At 40.2% G+C, this 21,699-nt stretch overlaps 1 protein-coding gene across 1 annotated transcript in view; it reads right to left on the reverse strand.

The window, feature by feature from the left end:
* TRPM4 (transient receptor potential cation channel subfamily M member 4) overlaps positions 1 to 21,323 on the reverse strand; it is a 61,592-nt gene extending 40,269 nt beyond the window's left edge. The window contains exons 1-3 of the mRNA XM_075280221.1: positions 21,192 to 21,323; positions 2,063 to 2,130; positions 980 to 1,157 (exon numbers count right to left, since the gene is read on the reverse strand). Coding sequence (XP_075136322.1) covers positions 980 to 1,157; positions 2,063 to 2,130; positions 21,192 to 21,218 — 273 coding nt within the window. The 5' untranslated portion in view covers positions 21,219 to 21,323. The remainder of the gene's footprint in view (positions 1 to 979; positions 1,158 to 2,062; positions 2,131 to 21,191) is intronic.
* Between the last annotated feature and the right edge of the window lie 376 nt (positions 21,324 to 21,699).

Here is a 21,699-nt window from a genome sequence, read left to right on the forward strand (position 1 = left end):
AGCGGGCCAAAGCATAGCACGCAACATGTCAACCACTAATTTTACATAAGGGTGGAATATACAAGGGAACCCACTTATACTTTCAATGTCCAAAATTATATGTAGGTGTGAAAACATAGTATATGTGTGGCTAGAGCAGAATGACAGGAAATGAAGATTGGATTGGTTTTTACTGAAATGTTTGAGTAACGTCTACTGTAGAACAGCCATTTGCATAGGGACCTTTCACAAAACCCACACGTACAGAGGAGCGTCTACTTGTCACAGGGACCCGGAGCCTGAACAGCCTATTTTGAATGGCTGACATGTGAGCGGCTCTTGCGAATCCTTAATAAACAAGGTATGATGAGGCTAAAAATAGCTGACAATGTAGACAGGGATATTAAAGCACTGCCACAATATAACAAAACTAACAAATAGCCAAAAACTTAAAGAAGCAAAATCTCAACTATCAACCAAATTGAGAATTAAACAAAGAGGGTGGCAATTTAATCCTTGGTTATATGTAAATGACCTGGCCAAAAAAAAGTGGCTTAATGACACCTCCGCCTTCTTGGCACCAGAGCACTTGGAGCACATGCTGCACATCATCCCTCCTCCAGCCATGATAATAGGAGTCTATTGCACATGAGCCTAAGCCTGTCAGTGTGGATTTGCCAAAGAAAATCATGTGTCTGTGGCCATGGACAACAATTTTGGAGCTGCCATTGTGAGCTACCATTGTGATCTCCACCAACGAACGCATAGATGTGTATGGAGAAATTAACTCCAAACAGAACAATAAATGTGCATCAAATCACATTAATATGTACAGTAGTTTCTTCAACCAGTATTATAATAGGACATATAGCAACCAAATAAAAAAATTTACAACTTCAGCACATATATGACCAGAGATATGACTAATTGCTTGACTTTTTACAATTTTTGTGGTGATTACATTACAAAAAGCACACAAGCTTAATAACTATATTCTCACCTTGCTATGCTTCTTCCCAGCTCCAACAAACTCAATATCTCCATAGGCATCTGTGGGTTCTTCAGTGGTGTGCTCTGATGAGTTCCATGTGCTCACAATGGCAGCTCCAAAATTGTCCTCCATGGCCACGGACACATGATTTTCTTTGGCAAGTCCGCACTGACAAAACAGCCCATTTCTGTATTAAAAAATAAAATAATGTTACTGTTCAGGAAATATTAACATAGGAATCAATGTCTTCTGCATTAAAAATACAATGCACGTCACTCCACTAGGCTTCGATGCACACACAAGCAAACTTTTATTGTGTGAGACAGCAATCCAAAATCTAGTCATATAGTCAATGTTCTGACCTTTATCAGACATGCTTTGCACCAGAAATCAAGGTAGCTCAGTTGGGTAACCTGATAATATAGAGCAAGGAAAACTCTGATTTCTGGTACTATCACTGCCTGATGAAGGTCCGCATGTAGGATCTAAGCATTAAATACGTTACATGACTATATTTTGAATTTCTGTCTCATACAATAAAAATTAATTTATTTCAAATGAATCAGTATTCAGAATTCTTTGATTCCTTTGCTATGCAATCAATGTGACAAGACCCCAATTCAAAATCTGTAACAGGAGCCAACACCGCCATGGGTCAGCATTTATAATACTAGAGTCTTCGAGTCTTAGAGGCACGATTCTTAACAGCTCCATCAGAGGGGCTTGAATGGTTTACATAAAGGAAATACAAGTATACAATATGTAGTGGCTACCAGAAACACAGTGGGCAAAAGGGCTGTAGGGTGTGCAGAAATAGCAGTCATAATATTAATCAGTCATGGCTCTCCTGCAAAATTAGAAGACATCAATATGATGAAATGCAGATACATTCTGTTACAGATTATGCATTGTAGCTTAGTAGATACATTAGGGTACACCTCTGCTGTGGTCCCCAATTTAATTAACACTTCTTGATTTACTAGGCCTTCTTAGCCAAGTTGCCAGATGCCCCAAGGCAAAATATATAAACCATCACAGTTGCAAATACTAGTGTATAAAGAAGTGAAAGCATAAATGGAATATGTAACGCACCGGCCAGGTCTGTTGTCCTCGATGTATGTGGTACATGTTTTCTTTTTAAATAATTTGGGAATCCAGCTCTGTAAATAGAGAAACACAGACATTAGATTTCACATCTTCAGTCATGCAATATTAGACATTATTCTGTATGAGAGTCTTATTTACTATCTACATAAAGCAAGGTAGGAAGAGCTAGTACTTGGGCTAGCTTGGGAAACAGGGAGGGGGTGTGAGTGAGAAAGGGAGAGGGGGAGTGAGAGAGGGAGGTGGTGTGAGTCAGCTCTGAGTGAAGCCCAAGGCATCATGGTAGTTTTAGGAAAATACAGAACAGAAAGATACCAATGTAAACAAATGCAGAAGATACCAGGAGCTCGCAGAAAAACCCAGAAATGACTCAAAACACTCCTAAAGGTAATTGGGTGCACTTACTAACCTATCAATAGCTCTAAAAGACCTTTTTTGAATATTTTTTTTTACCAGGAAAAACCCTTTAACCCCTTCGCACTCTGCGCCGTAATAGTACGTCACGGCATGTATATACTTCATATTCAGCTCAGTACTATTACGGCGCTGTAATGCTTCGGGCACAAAAGCTGTATCTGCTGCATTACATCCTGCTCTTTGCTGTATTACGCAACCAAGGAGCGGGACAAGTCACTGGAGTCGGAAAATACTCAGACTCCGGCAGATTAACCTGGATCACAGCATCTAGAGGTCCAGGGTAAAGATCGCCCCCTCTCCCTGTCATCACTTAGAACCCCTGCGAAAAATTGCGGATTCTTAGGGGTTGCCATGGCAGCCTTGGCCACGGCCTCATGACTTCCTATGCACTATATATTGCTGGACGTTGCACAAGGGATCTGAGACCCCAGCTTCAAGTTCCCTTGTGGGATAGGTAAAAAGTGAAACAATACAGAAACACATAGTTAAAACACACAAAAATAAACAAATAATAAAAATTTCAAAACATTCACCCATGTATTAAAAACTATAAAATGTAGACAAAAAACCAAAAAAACAAACATGTTAGGTATCCTCACGTAAGTCCCCATTCTCCAAAAATACTGCTATTTATCCCATACAGTGAACCCCGTAAAAAGAAATATACCGCAATGCACAAATTAACATATTTTGGTCTCTTTGTTTACCCCAAAAAATAACAATAAAAAGTGATGAAAAAAATCATACATAAAGTTCATTTTCAAAAATTAACGTTTTATTTGTAAAAGCCATAAAACATAATAAAACCAATATAAACATGGTATCGTCGTAATCGTAATGACCGGCTGGACAAAGTTGCCATGTCATTTTTAATGCAGAGTGAACACGGAAAAACAAAATGCAAAAAATTATAATAGTATTGTGTGTTATTTCACGTAGACTCCCCAAAAACATAAATAAAAGGTAATGAAAACATTATATGTACCCCCAAATGGTGACAAGTGAAAGTACAACTCATAATGCAAAGAATAAGCCCTTGCATAGTTATATGAACAGAAAAAGAAAAAAGTTATGAATTTTGGAAGACAGGGAAGGAAAATATGAAAAAAAAAAATCAATGAGCATTAACGTCCAAGCTACCCTGTGAGGTAAGGGGTTACGATATACAGTAGTTTTATAATAGGACATATAGCAACCAGACCAACAAAGACCATTTACACCTTCTACACATATATGACCCTATATATGACTATTTGCTTGACTTTTTTACAATTGTTATAGTGATTACTTTCCAAAAGTTGGCAGGTGACCGACATAATAAAATCTGTGAAGTGCAAGATAGGCAGAAAAAGAGAACTTATCTCAGACGTAAGCTAAAGGTTATAACCACCCGTATCCATCATTATGAATCACCGGTTTGATGAAGAGGTGTGACAGGTCATTGCTATTCAGCAGTCTCACCCTTTAGATCAACAAGTCAACTTTTTCCTGTTTAAAAATGAATTTTTTTTGTAAACACTGGTGATAAAAGTGACAGTTAAAAAATGTCCTACTGACCCGGCCGGGCCCACTCCCAATCCTTCGTCACCTTACCACAAACTTTGTCCAGCCCTCTCTCTCTATCTATGTCATAATAACGCAGGCCGTGAACAAGGGACAGGTTGGGCCAAAACGTTGGCAGCTCCTTATGGTTCACTTACTGGAATATAATAATCACTTTATCATATTCATTTACATTACTATTTACAGTTTCATTCCAACAAATTATATTTGAGATTATTCTGTATTTTAATATACTTTCCCATCTATAAACAGTCAAAAGGCATTTTCATATTTTTCCAGATGGAGATAGTGGTGAATTTATTGTAGAGAAAGATAAAGAAAATTGACGGTATATAGTGCCTGAGAATGAGTTATATTTGTGGTTTACAATATCATAAACTGCAATAACTAGTTTCATTGTGACACTTTGCTTGATGTTCCTGTTTGTCATACTTCTGACCCAGAATTTTATCCTATTAACTTCAGAAAGCCTGTCCTGCATAGATTCCAGGAACTGGCAGAGAAGAGGTTAATTGATCTTGGGGAATTCTTTTGTGCAGCGGACATATCATAATCCTATGTTACTGTTCATATTATAGATAAGGGGGTAATGTGGTTATTATGGATTATTCCTTATATAAAGAGCTCTTACCAGATGACCCCTTGGTGCATTTAAGATTACCATATAAAAGTTACTGAATATGGTTGTTTTTTGTTTTGTTTTTTTCTTAAATGTAGATTGCGAGCCCCACAATGTACATCTTTCCCTATCAGTATGTCTTTTTGGAACATGGGATGGAAATCCATGCAAACACAAGGAGAACATACAAGCTCCTTGCAGATGGTTTTTTGCCCTTGGTGGGATCTGAGCACCAGGACTCCAGCGTCGCAAGGCTGCAGTGCTAACCACTGAGCCACCATATGGCCCCTGAATACGGGTGTTTTAACTCCTAAAATTAGTGATTTTTTTATGATGTCTGCACCCAGGCAGATGCAATGACATCACAACATTGCGCCTCCTGTGCTGAGATGCAGACGTCCATCCTGTGCTCATGTCACCTTGTAAATAAGAATAGGAGAGAGGCCACCAGAGGTAGCTTCATGCATCAAGGGGTCAGAGGCAGTTGAGTACAACTTTTATTTTTTAAGGTCAGTTGGGGGTCTTATTATATGGGGCATCAAAGGGGACGTTAGAAGCATAATTAATATAATGGGGAGATTTATATCAGAAGTTATTAAGGGCATAATGAATTTAGGGGGGATAATTTTTATAAGGGGACATAGAAGAATAGAAGAGAGCCATTATATAAGGGGACATTAGGTGGCTTTATGATAGTAAGGAGGATCATTTTATAAGGGGACATTATGAATATACGGGTCATTATGCATATAAAGGATATCATTTACATATTTACATAAGTAGTAATTGGGGGTAGTGTTATAATATAATTGAATTAAATTAAATTAAGGAGACACTTGGGCTTTACTTATAGGTGTTTTAAAGCTCATTTATATTGATGATCAGTCCTAAGGATTGATTGGTGGAGGTCTGACACTTGTGACCCTCACTGACCAGCTGTTTGAAGGGGTCATAGCACACGTGCAAGAACAGTGATCCCTTCACTGTTTACATGGCACACTGTTTTATAGTGACCATGACTTTTGTCCCTTAGAAGTATGTAGGACTACAATACAATGTAAACAGAAAGAGGGGCACTTGCACAACCGTCATGGTCCCCTTCAAGCTTCTAATCAACAGGGTTCCTGGGTGTCAGAACGACAAAGATTTTTATTTATTGATGACCTGAAAAATCCCTTTAGTTATGAAGCACGCAGGGGGATCAGTAATAAGGTGTGCTATTTAATAGGGCACACAGGGTCAATAATAGTTTATAGATGCACTCATGGGCATTATTTATTCTGGGGCAGGATTATATTATATATTTTATAATTGGGGGTTAGCAGGCAGTAGCAGGTTAGGAAAATGTGGGTCAGGAGCCTGGAAAAGTGAGGAACCAAAGATGTCTCTTCTGCAAATTTTACAGAGACAAAGCAACGCTGGAAGAAGTGGTCATGGCGTTGCAGATGGAAGAGATGGAAATTGCGAATGATTACAATCAGATCACCTGTAAGTCACTAAATGTTCCCAGTACTGTATTCACTTAAATTGTCTTCCTATTACTAATTTCCTAATTATCATGGAAGACAGATTTGCATATTCTTCCCATGGTCCCTTGCGAAGTGGAGTGCTAAAGGCTTAATAAGTCTCCACACACCTATATGGTGGTCTCTCCCCAAGGAGTGACAATATCCCCTTAACCCTGTCTAAGCCTCTCACCTCTACCAGGTTATAGTCCTCTCTACATCAAGCTGACAAGATGCAAGTACATTGAAACGGCCGTCCTCGGTTGAGAGGCTATACCTGGTAGTAATCCCAGCGTCATTGCAAAACAAAGGCCTCTTGGGTCGAGTATGATGCTAAAGGGAGCAAACCTTTATTGGGTTATTTCACTGAGATTCTGTCTTCCTAATTACATCAGGGAAGACAGGCTTGCACATTCCAGTGAGCGCCCTCTATTGGTTTGCAACACTGAGGCAGGAGCTGACTTCCTAATTACATCATGGAAGATAGATTTGCATATTCTTCCCGTGATGTATATTCACTGAGACTGACACTTCTTTATCCATTTCACTCCCTTAAGAGTCCCAGAGTTGCTTTTCAGGGTCCTGGGAAAACTGGGTAGCATACCAGGTAATGCTACAATAAGAACTGGTGAATAATAAATAACATAATATAACATAAACCTTCCTCCTTGCTCCAGAGTTGGCTTTTGTTATAATCATATCATAGCTTGTCAGGATTTTTTTTTTTCAGGGTTCTGGGAAAGATGGGTGATATATGCAGTAATAGGAAATCCTGAATACTAAATATTGATTTTAAAGAGTGAATGCAGCAGAATAACTCATCAAATGTGAACCAGGATTAAAGAAAATGGAAACACAGTTCACACACTGAATAACCTATACAGCAAGATGAACCTCAATAAAACCTAACATTTAATTAATACATATTAGTAAAAGGCCTGAATATGCCACACACACAAAGAAAAATAATAACTCAAAAGCCAGCAGACAACTGTCATTCATTGTTATAACATATAACAATAACAACATATTGATATCCCACACTCTCTGGATAGTCAACACTAACTTCTTACCATACAAATGGAGTAAAAAAGAACAGTCTCACCCCTTGTTCACATCTGTGTTTGGTAATCCGTTCGGGGAGTCCGCAGTCGAATGGACAACCAAACGTATTTGCAAGCGTTGTGCAGTAAAAGCACACGAACCCCATAGACTACAATGGGGTCCGTGTGCTTGCCGTGAGATCTCCGCATAACTCATGCAGAGAGGAAAGTAGATTGTGTAGTACTTTCCTCTCCGCATGTTCCATGCAGAGATCTCGCGGCAAGCACACGGACCCCATTATAGTCTATGGGGGAAGATGTCACCATTAGACTTGTCCTTACCCTATTATGCCTTGGACAGTACCCTAAACATCACACTTAAAAAACTCTCACCTGGCCAAAGGCAGTACCACAATAAACTCAACCCACATACACACTATTTCTCCCTAATTTCAGGGGCTCATCAAGAGATTTAGGAGAAATTTAGGAAAAAGAGGTACCTTTAGACTAAGGCCCCACGCAGTGCTTTTTTTGTTGCAGATTTTGTTGCGTTTTTTTGAGCCAAAGCCAGGAGTGGAGTGAGCAGAAGGTAAAAGTATAAGAACTTTATTTATATCTCCCATTCGTCTTGTAGAGGAATAGGGCAGGACGGCGCTCACAGGTCCAATAGATTTTATTAATAAGAAGAATTGCAATTCTTCTTATTAATAAAATCTATTGGACCTGTGAGCACCGTCCTGCCCTATTCCTCTGCTGTTTCCCCGGTTGACACAACTGGTGCCTTTGAGACGTGCTGCTCCCCATACCTGGTATCATATACACCTTAGTACGGAGTTGTGAACGTTGTCACAACCAAACCAGGTGAGAGGCCACCAGGTCTGATACATTCATTACAATTATCTAAAAAGGTGAATTAGACTATCTACACTATAAAGTGTGCTCGGTGTTTTTTCTATCTTTTACCATTCGTCAGATACAGATACAGATACATTTACAGATAGTCAGACCGCCAACATTATATCATAAATCTCATGTCCCAGATCTCTGCTTTATGTCGGCATCAAACTTTAGTCACCCTTTTAATTTTTACGGACATTATAAGATTTACAAGTGAAACAACAATATTCAAAATTTTCAAGAAATTTCCAAAACCCATTTTTTAAAGGGCCTAATCCAGTTATGAAGGGGTTTTGAAAGACCCTTGCATTAAAGCCCCCCATAAATCACCCCATTTTCAAAACTGCACCCCTTAAATAAGCCAAAACAACATATACCTAGTAATTTAACCCTATAAGTGCTTAACAGGAATTAATACAAAATGGAGGTGAAATTTTCAAATTTGAATTTATTTTACTAATATTTTCGTTTAGCCCTAGAATTTGCACATTCACAAGGGGTTAAAGGAGAAAACGCATCCCACAATTTGTTAGGCAAGTTCTCCCGACTACCATAGTACCCCACTTGTGGGTGTAAACTAATATATGGACGCACAGCGAGACGCAGGAGGGAAGGTGCGCCAAAGAGCTTTTAGAGGGCAGATCTGGCTGTGATCAGTTTCAGGAACCATGTCGCATTTACAAAGCCCTTGAGGAGTCAAAACAGTGGAAACCTCTAGAAAGTGACCCCATTTTGAAAATCGCACCCCTCAAAGTATTTATCAAGTGATGTAGTGAGCATTAGTAACCCCGAAGTGAATGTGTAAGCTGTGTGGAGTAAATTGGGTACACCAAATCCCATTCTATTTTCCCACCAGCTCCTATGACGCGGACGGGGAAGAGGGGGATTCTGGGGGGTCAGCGCTGGTGTATGCTCTCTCATAAGCTCTAAATATGGGGTGTCCCCTGAAAACGCTCGCACCGCTTACACATTTCCTTCTAGTCGCAGCCACTTATGTCCTAATGATTTGGCGACTTTTGGGGTTTTTGGCTTCACATTGTACAAGGTAGATTTTTATTTTTATTTTGTGGCAATGTGGCCATATGAGGGCTTGGTGTTTGCGGTATTAGATGTACTTTTCAATGCCACCATTTTGGGGCGTGTAACTTATTGACTACATTTTATTAACTCTTTCTGGGTGGGATGTAAAAGGAAACATCAATTCTGGCATTAAATTTTAGCATTTTTTTTTTCCCGTGCAGCGTACAGCATAAGTAACATGTTACCTTTATTCTGCGGGTCGGTACGGTTACGGCGATACCTCATTTATATGATTTTTTAATGCGTTGCTATTTGTGCAGAATAGAATTCAATTCAGGGAAAAAAATCTATTGTTTTTGCATCGCCATCTTCTGAAAGGCATAACGTTTTTATTTTTCGCTAGACAGAGCTGGTTGAGGGCTCATTTTTTGCGGGAAGACCTCTTATTTTTATTGGTACCATTTTGGTTTTCATCTGACCATTTGATTACTTTTTATTGAACATTTTGTAAGGGAAAGGTGGTGAATAATCATTATTTTGTGCGGTTTTCTACGGGTTTTTTTATGACATTCGCCGTTCGGGTTAAATAATGTTTTAATTGTATTGTTCAGGTTATTACGGACGCGGCGATACCAAATATGTAATGTTTTTTTCTATTTTTCTTTATTTTACATAATAAAACATTTTATATGGGGAAAAAGGGATTTTTGGGGCTTTATTTATTTATAATTTATTTTAAACTTATTTAAACTTTTTTATTTTGACTTTTTTTTCACTTTTTTTTTCTGTCCCCATGGGGGATTGAAGCAGTGATCGGCTGATCACTGCTTCAATAGATATACGCTGCAATACACGTGTTACATGTGTATTGCAGAGTATAGGAAGCTGTCAGCCTGTGTAGACGCACAGGCTGACAGCTTCATTTACGGCAGGATCTGCCAGGAGCGAGGACGGGGTAAGTGATGGGGCAGACCCGGGGTCACTGATCAGACCCCGGGCTGCCCCCTACGAACACCGGCACCCCCCGAAACCGGCGCGGGGGGTGCCGATCGGCACCATATGACATTGTAACCCCGGAGGTGCCGGTGGTCATGTTGATCACCGGCATCTCAGGGGTTAACACCCGCGATCGGACCCGGTTCCGACCGCGGGTGTTACGGGGCATTGTCAGCTGTGTATTACGGATGTCACCCGCTGTGCATGGTGCGCACACAGTTTCTGTGTGCGCACCATGCATCCGCAGTAATAGTACGGCGGTTTGTGGGAAGCCCTTCCCTGCAGCGCCGTACTATTACGGCGAATGTCGGGAAGGGGTTAAGTGGAGCTATATTCAACACTTAATACCTGTAGGGGAACCAAAACTGTGCATTTAGAAGTAGCAAGTTAGTCTGTACTTGGACCGTGATGTACCTGAAAATTCCAAGTCATAGGGTGTGTTAACCATGACAAACTGCTGGGTGGAGTCAGCCATTAATATTAGAAAGGTGGATAACCTCTTTAATATTCACCTTAATGTTCCATACAGTTTAATACTCCCCTCAATGCCACCCCTCCCCCTCTCAGGATAGTGACTCCTATCAGTGTTCCCATACAGTATAATTGCAACCATCATTGCCCTCATACATAATACTTACCCTAACACTACCCTTATACAGTATAATGCCCCCTATCACTGCTCCCATAGAGTATAATGGCCTCTATCAGTGTTTCCACAAATAAATAATGTTTTGGTATATGGAGATATATCTGTATGCTGTGGCTACAAAGTAGTAAATAAATGTGTGCAAATTGTGAATCATAGTAAGAATTATTATGGGAATGCCCACGATGAAATGGTCACTTGGTGATTATTTTACACCTTTCTGAGAAAATGCTTGCACAACTGGTTTGCCGTCTTTCTGTTCAGAGTAGAGACTGATGTGTGGAATACATGAGTAATCCTTTGAGGGAATTGGCTGAATCTTATTCTCCCACAATTAGCCGCATCCTTCGAAAGCAACACATTGATCACCCTGGAGACAAAACACTGGCAACCAAGGAACATACACGGATATGCACAGTGATATACTGTAATAGCATGATGCATATTTAAAGGGTATTTTTTGGATTATTATCTTTTTGTTAGAGGGAATACATGAAGTAGTGCTGAGACAGTTTCCCTTCCCCAGCAAAAAAATAATAAAAAATGCTGCAGTCTGTTGGGGAAACCCACAGCAAGTCTTCCATTCCCCTGCAGCAGCACTCCACTAGGTGTTGGTAATGGAACAATGAAAATGTAGCATGACGATGAATTATAGTATCACACATGGAAAGGAAATGTCTTTTTGCTTTCCTAAACCTGAAGTAAGTGACTTATGATATACTGAGCTACAGTACTTCACAGTATAAATTACTACTGATATTTTGTATATCAGTCCTATGGAGAGAAATGAAATTATAGTGTATATACATAGCTTCTAAAATACTGTGACAAAACATTCATTGCAAAGTCTGCTGAAAAGACAAGGAATACACTAACTGGAGAAACAAGGATTCATTCACGAAATATAACTGAGTGGCTACTTTACTGTAAGAGCTGTGAAGCTACAAAATAGTCACATCAAAGGTGGTCTTGGCAGAACAGTTGATCTCGTAGGGCTCATTCACACCGGGCAATAGGGGGCAGATCTTGGTGCTGAATCCACGTCAGAATCTGCCCCCTCATAACACAGGTCTATGTAGACTGCTAGCTTCCTTTTTTCCGTGAGCGGTATGAAAAAAGAAGCGAGCTGCCCTTTCTTCAGGCGGATTCTGCGGCGGATTCGGCCACAGCGTCCACCTCGCGGCAGCACCAACTGCATTAAGCCCATTCATTTGGGCATATTCCGGAGCGAGAAGCTGCAACTGTCGGCAGTCACGTCAGGTGCATTTTGGTCCTATTCTGACGCGGCCTCTGCATGTTTTGTTCGGAAACCACACTGACTCCATTATAGTCTATGGGATCTGCGTGTTTTCCAGGTGACTGCTTTTCTATATGTATAGGTTTCAATTTGGGGGTCCCTAAGCGGACTCCCTGAACGGGATACCAAACGCAGATGTGAACTGGGGCTAACAGATAATTTCTTGTAACAAAGTAAAATCAATGCTTACATGAATGGATAGAAGTATTTTATACAAGTTCAGTCTCATCACCTTTTGGGGTCTTTAAGGATTTTTTTTCCTTTCAGGGCAGATTAGTTTACATAGCCCTCATCTTTTCTTTCCTTATTTCATCCACTTACTCTCCTCCTTGGATGACCTAGATGGGCTTTTTGACTTTTTTGTTTTCCAACTGTATCCACTATGCAACTATATAACACGACAGAATAGGATATCCTACTAGATGAGGGAATAATGTTGTCGTTGGATAAGAGATTCAAGTAAATGATCTTTATAGCTAAGGCCCCACGGAGAGTGCCACAGCAAAAAAGCGCTGGGGGAAAACCCCATCCATTTTGCAGTGAATGTAAAATGCTACGGTTTTTACACCACGTGCGGCCCTGGCCTTATACAGACATATTTTCTGCCCCTAGTGAGCTCTGATGGATAATATTAGTCAAACCTGTCCCACTATATCCATATACTTGGAGAAATCATTGTGACTATATGTAACCAAATGAGTGCTAGTTTGATTGTTCGTTCACATATAATTTTAGTCTTGTATGCAGCACATTCTTGTTTAGATGAAGAAATGTGCTTTTGACAAATGGGGAGGGGTCCATTCCTGTTAGGTGGAGAAATTCTTGAAATTTGAACTATACGTCTTAACATGTTCTACCTTACACATAGAAGTCACAATTATTACAAACACCAAGGAGGTCTCAAACAGATTCTCCAATCCAATATTACAAATGAAATGAGAATATTTTCTTATATTATTATGATAATACTAAGTAAAGAGAAAGAGTCAAATAATATAAGAGTGTAAACTAAGGGGATAGGTGCACATGTGGGACTTAGCTCTAAGACACGCACCTATATCAATACAAGACCTTGGCCCATCTTCACACCAGGGCTGTGGAATCTGTAGGCCAAACCAATGACTCTTCCATTTTTCCACAGGTCAACTCTAACTCCTGAATCCCCCCACACACACTCCTTCATAAAATGGTCGGTCAGAAGTAGTAAAGATTCTCAAATTTATTAAAAAGTTAGTGATTGAGTCCTTAGGAAGTAAATATGCAACTATGCATTTAATTAATTATACAATACTAATAATTGTATAACATTATTAACAATCCAATGATTCAATTTCTATTACAATAAATATATAACAAATTATGTATCTAATTAATTATATAATTAGATTAAAAATAATCAATTTATTATAAAGCTGAAGTTGGAGTCAGTAACTTTTTTCCAACACCAACACTCTTCAGCCCTGATTTCTACAATGGCTGGCAGTTACAGAAACAACCAAGCTGTTTGTGCTACCATAACTGCCATATAAGTGAATGACGGTTATACAAAAAAGTTAGCACAGTGAGCTATCCTGTTTCCACATAGTTGCCTTGGTCACCATCCTATATCTGATAAGATAGGTCAGAGGGATGACTCGCTGCTCTCTGGTGAGGCTGAGTTCTCGCTTCTCTGTGGTCAGGACAATCAGGTCAGCTAATTGCAGTTTGCTGATAAAGGCTCAGATAGTGTATTATCTCTCTATGTAAACACAAAGATTACACAGAGTCTGTTCACTTCTGGCAGCATGTAACGCTAGGTTCACACTAGGCAGCGTTCTGTCACAGATTCAATGGGAAGTTTAGTAAGAGACAAAAACTGCCATAGAGAATAATGGAGGCAGTGGCTAAAGCATTACAGAGGCTGCCTTCCATACATCATCAGTAGGTGTGATTAAATAGATAAGTGCAATCCTCAGAAACCTCATTATTAGTATTCCGTGCAGTGAGCTGACCTCACACTACAGTGAATATTAATGAACTAGAAGCTGGATGAGGCAAGGTTAACGCCTTGTCTCCACCTGGGGATTCCATTCCCCATTCTGCTTTAAAAATGAGGAAAGAAAAGTTCTGCAAGCAGCACTTTTTTCTCTGCATTTCTCGTCCTTGTCAGGTGTAAACCAGGGGACCCTATTATAGTCTATGGGGTCCACAGGTATCCACTTGTTTAAGCAGATTACCTGAATGCACATGTGAACCTAGCAATGGGCCTGAAAATTGGGATACTCATGGGAAAGCTGGGTGAGTTGACATGTCTGAATTATGCAGGCTTCCAAGCAGGAAATCGCAATAGTCTGTGAAGCTCAATGTTTGCACAAAGCTTGGGCTGGTGATTTGCATTCTTGAAAATATCGTCCTTACACTTGACTCCATACCATAACTAGGTGTAGGAAAAACTGCTTCTTTCACTGCATCATACATCAGCTAAGCTTGTAGGATTGTGTATGATGACAAGCCTGATAACTATTTTCCAATGACAAGATTGAGGTCTGGCTTCAGCTTTCTACCACAGGCACCGTTTCTGGTGAGGATTTTGAGGAGAAAGACCCCTCAGATTCTGTCATGTGAAAATACTCTTATATAGACTGTAATTTAGGATTAGTGGAAAATAAATAATAAAATTCACTTTACTTTTTATGTATATATAACTGCAAACTGGCCCCACCTGCACACTTGGCATATACGATACTGCATCCTCCCTCCTACCATGCTGTCCTTTAGCCCCAGTCCCTTCCACTTTGCTACTGGTATGCTGAGTATTCTCTTCATACTATGCCCTCTTTCAGTTTTGTACTCCCATCACTTGGTCCTAGATGTCTTTTATCTAGTTGGCTTCTACCTAACTAAAGTCTTGTGGGCCGCGGAGCAAACTTTTGTCTGGGGCGCCCTATCTCTTATCCACAGCAAAATGCGGTTACGGGGCCAAACACAGTATAATATGTTCCACAATCGCCCCCACATAATATTATATGCTCCACAGTGCCCCCCCTCCCACACACAATATAATATGGCCCACAGTGGCCCCACACACAGTCACAGTATAATATGCTCCACAGTGGGCCCCCCCACAGTATAATATGCTCTCTACAATGGCCCACACAGTTTTATGTGCTCCCTATAGTGGGTCCCACACAGTACTATATACTCCCCACATGGCCCCACCCAGTATTATATGCTCCACAGTGGCCCCGAAACAGTATTATATTCTCCCCACAATGGGCTCCACACAGTATTATATGCTCTTCACAGTGACCCCCACCCAGTATTAGATGCTCCACATTGGCCCCACGGGATCAGCCCCATACCCTTCACATTGCAGTTCAGCGAGATCGCAGGAGCCGACCTGTTCCATTGACAGCTGGGAACCTTATGAAAGTTCCCAGGCCTGTCATAGGAATATCACTCCCAGTGTATAACGCTACAAATTTGGCCACACAGTGAATGCACAGTGGGTTGTGTACATGGAGTCTAAGGTTAGTGTGGTACCATTGTTAATACAAGATACTGCAAACTGTAACAGCCAATCATAAGGGAATGCTGTGACTAGGCAAACATTTCTCCAGAAGAGAGAATACATGGGTGAGATGCTCATTCTTAAAGTTCAGGCTCTTAAAGGGGAATCCTAAGAAAGGAATATTTCCCTATAACATTTATGTACCCTAACAGGGTAGTTATATAGAAAGGGTCTGCTGTAGAGAGATCACCCCTTTAATTAGCAATAAACCAAATAATAGGAGGAAAGTATCAATTCCGTTATATGAGTGTGGTATAGCACATCTGATTTCCGGAAAATGTGGGGTCCCAACCGTTAATCATATATTAATAAAGACTTTGTACCCCAAAAGACGGTGTCAAAATGTCTTATTTATTCCTCACTGATCCGGTGTCAATAGTAAACAAATTTCTTCAGAAGTGTTTGAACAATATGGAGTATAGAGTAAAAGTTTTCAGTCTCTGTTCAGTCACTGATGCGACCAGTCGCTTTTCCCTACAACGCCAGATATTTAACCCCTACTGGTATGACACCAGTCTTCTATTACTTTGTGGAGTTCTTAGAGTCTAATGAAGGTCACACAAGGACCGAAAACGTTCACTCTATACTCCATGTTATTCAAACACTTGAGAAGAAATTTGTTTACAGTTGACACCGGATCGGTGATAAATAACCATCTTTAGGAGTACGAAGTCTCTATTAGCTTAGTAATTCCACTGTCAATCTTACTGTTAGTAGGAAACACCCTGGGTTATATTGCTTATTACTCCTTATCACAGCAATGGCTTCAGCTGTAGAAGAGACTTTTACCTGGCCAAGCAATGATCACCTCAGTCATTCCTGTCCTGAAAACAGACTTTGGATATTTTACAGCTACTGGATATAGCTACTGGGTAATTCTGCTGAAAAAGACTCGAGGAATGTGAATTACATTGTTATATCAAATCGCTTGTCCCTACTATATATTCTCATATTAAAAAGAAACGTTACAGGCAATTTTCTGATCACCATGGGTCACACAAGGCAACCCTAAAAAATAATAGAGGCTTCTAGAGTCTATTATCTAAAAATGTTCCTTTTCTGGGAACGTCTCACAATTACTCATGGATTAGTACTTGGATTTTCTGGTGAGCAGAGAATGAGGTGGTACAGTCCTATGAAAAATTTTGGGCACCCCTATTAATCTTAATCATTTTTAGTTCTAAATATTTTGGTGTTTGCAGCAGCCATTTCAGTTTGATATATCTAATAACTGATGGACACAGTAATATTTCAGGATTGAAATGAGGTTTATTGTACTAATAGAAAATGTGCAATATGCATAAACCAAAATTTTTTATTTATTTTTTTTTTAAATGTAGATTGTGAGCCCGACATAGAACTCACAATGTACATTTTTTCCCTATCAGTATGTCTTTTTGGAATCTGGGAAGGAAATCCATGCAAACAGGGGAAAACATACAAACTCCTTGCAGATGGTTTTTTGCCCCTGGTGGGATTTGGACACCAGGACCCCAGTGCTGCAGGGCTGCAGTGCTAACCACTGAGCCACCGTGTGGCCCCCCATAAACCAAAATTTGACCGGTGCAAAAGTATGGGCACCTCAACAGAAAAGTGACATTAATATTTAGTAGATCCTCCTTTTGCAAAGATAACAGCCTCTAGTCGCTTCCTGTAGCTTTTAATCAGTTCTTGGATCCTGGATGAAGGTATTTTGGACCATTCCTCTTTACAAAACAATTCAAGTTCAGTTAAGTTAGATGGTCGCCGAGCATGGACAGCCCGCTTCAAATCATCCCACAGATGTTCAATGATATTCAGGTCTGGGGACTGGGATGGCCATTCCAGAACATTGTAATTGTTCCTCGATTGTTCCTCGAGTCGATTTGGGGCGCTGTTTTGGATCATTGTCTTGCTGAAATATCCATCCCCGGCGTAACTTCAACTTGCTGGGAGGCACTGGGAGGTATCGGAGGACCAGAACAGGTGAGTATGATTTTCCTTATTTTTTTTTACCTCCCCGGCCTAATTAAAAAAATAAAATTTTACGCTGGACAGCACCTTTAAGCAGCAGCCACAACATGCTGTCTTCCATCATAGAAAAGAAAGGGCACAGGCTGATTGTATGTCCCTGCCCAATGATACTAATGTAAACAACTTGAAAACTTCCTTCATATTTGTTTACTTTTGTAATGAAAGATAAAGTTGCGCGTGCTATACTATACAAGCAGTATATAAGTAAGCAATCCTATCCTACTAATAGTATAAATGTGAAAGTTTGTATGTTTGTGTGTTTGTTACTCGATCATGCAAAAACGGCTGAACGGATTTGGATGAAATTTGGCACATAGATAGTAAAATTACATGGCTTCACAACTGTTATGAATTTATATTTATATACTATATTAAACTGTTCTTGCCTGCAAGACTCTCTTTGCTAATTGGAGTTTACTGATAAAGCCAGGTCTGTTATCTCTCTATGTAAACACACAACATGGAGTCCATTGTGTACAAGCTTTTGCATATTATCTGATCTGCTCCAGGCCATGCTGAGACACTGAGATGGCAAAACCACTTTAAACCAAATTGGCAGTTTGCCAATTTTGCCAACAACAATCAGATGAAGTCACGGGCAGAGGCTAGTATAATAAAAACTTACAGGGGCTGCTTGGTAAAAATTCTAATAGCAGCCATCAATAGTCATCATCAAGAAAGGCTAAGCAAAGACAACTCTCTCTTTAAACTAACCATTGTTGCACATAAGTGGCACATGGCAGATATTCCATCTATGAACATATAATGCCTCACACACTATGTTCAGATAAAGGAACCACGATGATTTCACGTACCATTGTTTAGGCAGGTGTACTCTTCTGAATGGAACCATTAACTAAATGTACATAAAACTAAGGTAACCATTGTGTTAGCTAAACATGTAAAACATATGAAAACTAATATACAAGAAGAAAAAAAGAGTATGATAAACCATTCACTGTAAAAGTGAATGGGATCTATACATGCAGGCGGTTAAAATAGAGGGCACTCCTTTTAACATCATGCCGACCTTCTCAGAGGCCTTTGTTTGCAATGATGTTGGGATTTTACCAGGTAGTCTCTCAGCCAAGGACAGCTGATTCGATGTTATTGCATCTCGTCAGCTTGGCGCAGAAAGGACTGACCTGGCAGAGGTGAGAGGCTTAGACAGGGTTGGGGGGATATCGTCACTCCATAGGGAGAGACCACCATTTAGGTGTGTGGTGTCTTATGTTCTTAAAAGCATAGTAAGGCTGAATTCACACACAGCAATTGAAATTGTTTAAACATTTTAATACAGTTATCCTGCATGCTTCCAAATACGTAGCAATAAAAACTGAACACAGGGAAGTCAGAGTAAACTAGAAATAATTTCCATACAATAAGAAACAACTGAGACATAAGAATAACAGTGGGCACTTTGTATGACATTAATTGGGTAGAAATTAAAAAAAGAAACAAAAACTTCAAAGCTCCAAGATAATTAGTGTTTACTAATTGCATCCTTTGGTGCAGACATAATATAGTCATCTGTGTAAGCAAAGGTCTGACCTTCTACCGCAGTTACAGATAACTAAGTGTATACATGTATATTTCATGTTATTAAATACGTGCAATTGCACTTTCACATTTCTGAGGTATTTGGGATGAGCCCTTAAAGGGAGTCTGTCATCAGGTATAATTGGTATCAAACTAATGACAGTACCTTGTAGGGCTGCTTCTATACTTTCCAAAGATGCCTTTCTTATTCTGCATTACAGCTCAATTTTCATGCAAATTAGGAAATTATTATGATCCAAATTAGCCAAAAACGGTTTTAGAGACGTTTCTTCTCCTGCCAGGACTTCACTCCCTGCTCTAGATAACTGCCCTATCTGCAGACAAAGTGGAAGATTTTCACCCTGGCAATGGAGAAAGGGGTGCCAGTGCTGGGTGGCAGTGAGGGGTGATTATCTAGATCAGACAGTGAAGCCCTGGCAAGAGAAACAAACTTCCTCAAAGCCGTTCTTAGCTAACTTGTATGAGAATAAAACACTGATTTTAATGAAAATGGAGCTGCAATGTAGAATGAGAAAGTCATCTTTGGAAAGTGTAGAAGCCGCTCTACAAGATATTGTCATTAGTTTAAAACCAATTTTCTTCCTGACAGACTCCATGTAAATGGTCTTAAAAAAAAACCTGTGTAGGCCCATTTACTATACCAACACCCAATGAAACACTGGAGTAAATGCAAACTGCTCTGATACATTAGACAAGAATGGCAAATTTTCCTTTTCATACTTTGTTAGGTTTGGAAAAAATTTGTCTATGCTGCAGTGCTCCTGTATATAGTGACCACCATACGGCATGCTATATTATAGTTTTAAAGCTAGAAAGTGCCCTCCTATACTGTGCCCCTAGTCACAGAGAATATGAACCCCACCTCATCATTATATTTATTCTTATACCATCTCATAGGAAATAACCTGTGTGCAGTCAGCTGGTGTTTTAGGCTTTCCCCCTACCTCCAGTTATACACAACTGCCCATAAATAAACAGTGCAGGTGAATATATAGACACTGTGATATATCTATATTAAGGAGATCTGCTTCATTCAACTTATTAGGGCCTATTCACACGGAGTAAACGCGGCACGCAATGTGCCGCGTTTACGGGACATTAGCGCCGCGATTTTGACGGTGCATGTTTGCGGTCGCGTTAACGCACGTTTACGCGGCGCTAACGCGACCGCAAACATGCACCGTCAAAATCGCGGCGCAAACGTACCGTAAACGCGGCGCATTGTGCGCCCGTTTACTCCGTATGAATAGGCCCTTAAACTGCTTTGGTCCTCCGTATCTTCAGTCTAAGGATAGGCCATCAATCTTACAAACCAGATAACCCCGTTAAAGTCACTGATAACCCCTGTAATGGCAGCCCTATTGGTTATCACCCAGCTTTCCCAGATACAGATAAACTGAAAAAAATATCAGCTTTACAGAAAAGGTGTAATCTATTGAATATCAGGTTTCAGCTCCATGACCATAGGAACTGTATGAGTCCATAAAAAAACAGAGCAGATGGGTCTGTGTGTTTCACAAACCATACTTGAATGAATGAACTTGGTCCTCAAAACAGACAGGAATAGGGTTTGCTCCATATTTGCAGCATGCATGCGTCTATACAGGATCTGTAGTCATGGATGGTATATGGAATATAAATACAGTTGTGCGCACGAAGACTAAGTTTAATGCCAGGGTAAAACTGCTTCTCGTATTGCATATTTGCTTCATGATCTACATCTGGAGTATGCATTTCTTACCACAATACACCAAGAGTTACAGTTCAGAAAAAAAAGAAGACAGTTTTCCTAAGGCTGTTCCAAACTATGATAAAGTGTCTGAAACTGCAATTTAAGCTTACACAACATTGCTATGGATGAGCACAGTAAGCAGATATAACACAGTGTACATCAGCAGCAAGTCCACACCTGACCTGTCTGCATAACAACAGGCAACACACACCACAAGTGACTACAGCAACAGCTAGGGAGCACTGCCCTCCGCACCTACCTGGTCTTTAGTAATATTAGTGGCCATATTTCTGGATGCCAATGCGACTCGCACAGCCGGTCACCAGCCTGCTTTTATAGCAGGGCTTTTCTTTGTGATTTCCTTGCTGCAGCCGATGCTGGAAGCTGAGGAAGTTTAACTTCTGAACAGTGTAAGGATGGTGTTCCCTTACACTGTATGCCACACCTACAGACACAATCCGCCTTCTCCACCCTATTCCCCTCCTGTAATATGCACACCTGCAGAAAACCTGTCTGTCAGGATTGCAAGGCTAACCAATGACGTCAGCTTGACCCACCACTCATCACCCACACTCCCTATGTAGACTCCTTATGGCTATTATATAGTTTAAGTAAGATCGTATAATACCTCCCAACTTTCAGACAACAGAAAGAGGGTAGAGTCTTGTGGTGATAAGCCACACATCTAATCCTGCCCATTCCCTCCCGGACAGTTTGTGTTCCCACACAGCATAAAGCTCCTTTAGTGGTCCTCACACAGTATAATG

This window comes from Leptodactylus fuscus, chromosome 6, assembly GCF_031893055.1.
Source record: "Leptodactylus fuscus isolate aLepFus1 chromosome 6, aLepFus1.hap2, whole genome shotgun sequence".
In the NCBI taxonomy this organism is placed as follows: Eukaryota; Metazoa; Chordata; class Amphibia; order Anura; family Leptodactylidae; genus Leptodactylus; species Leptodactylus fuscus.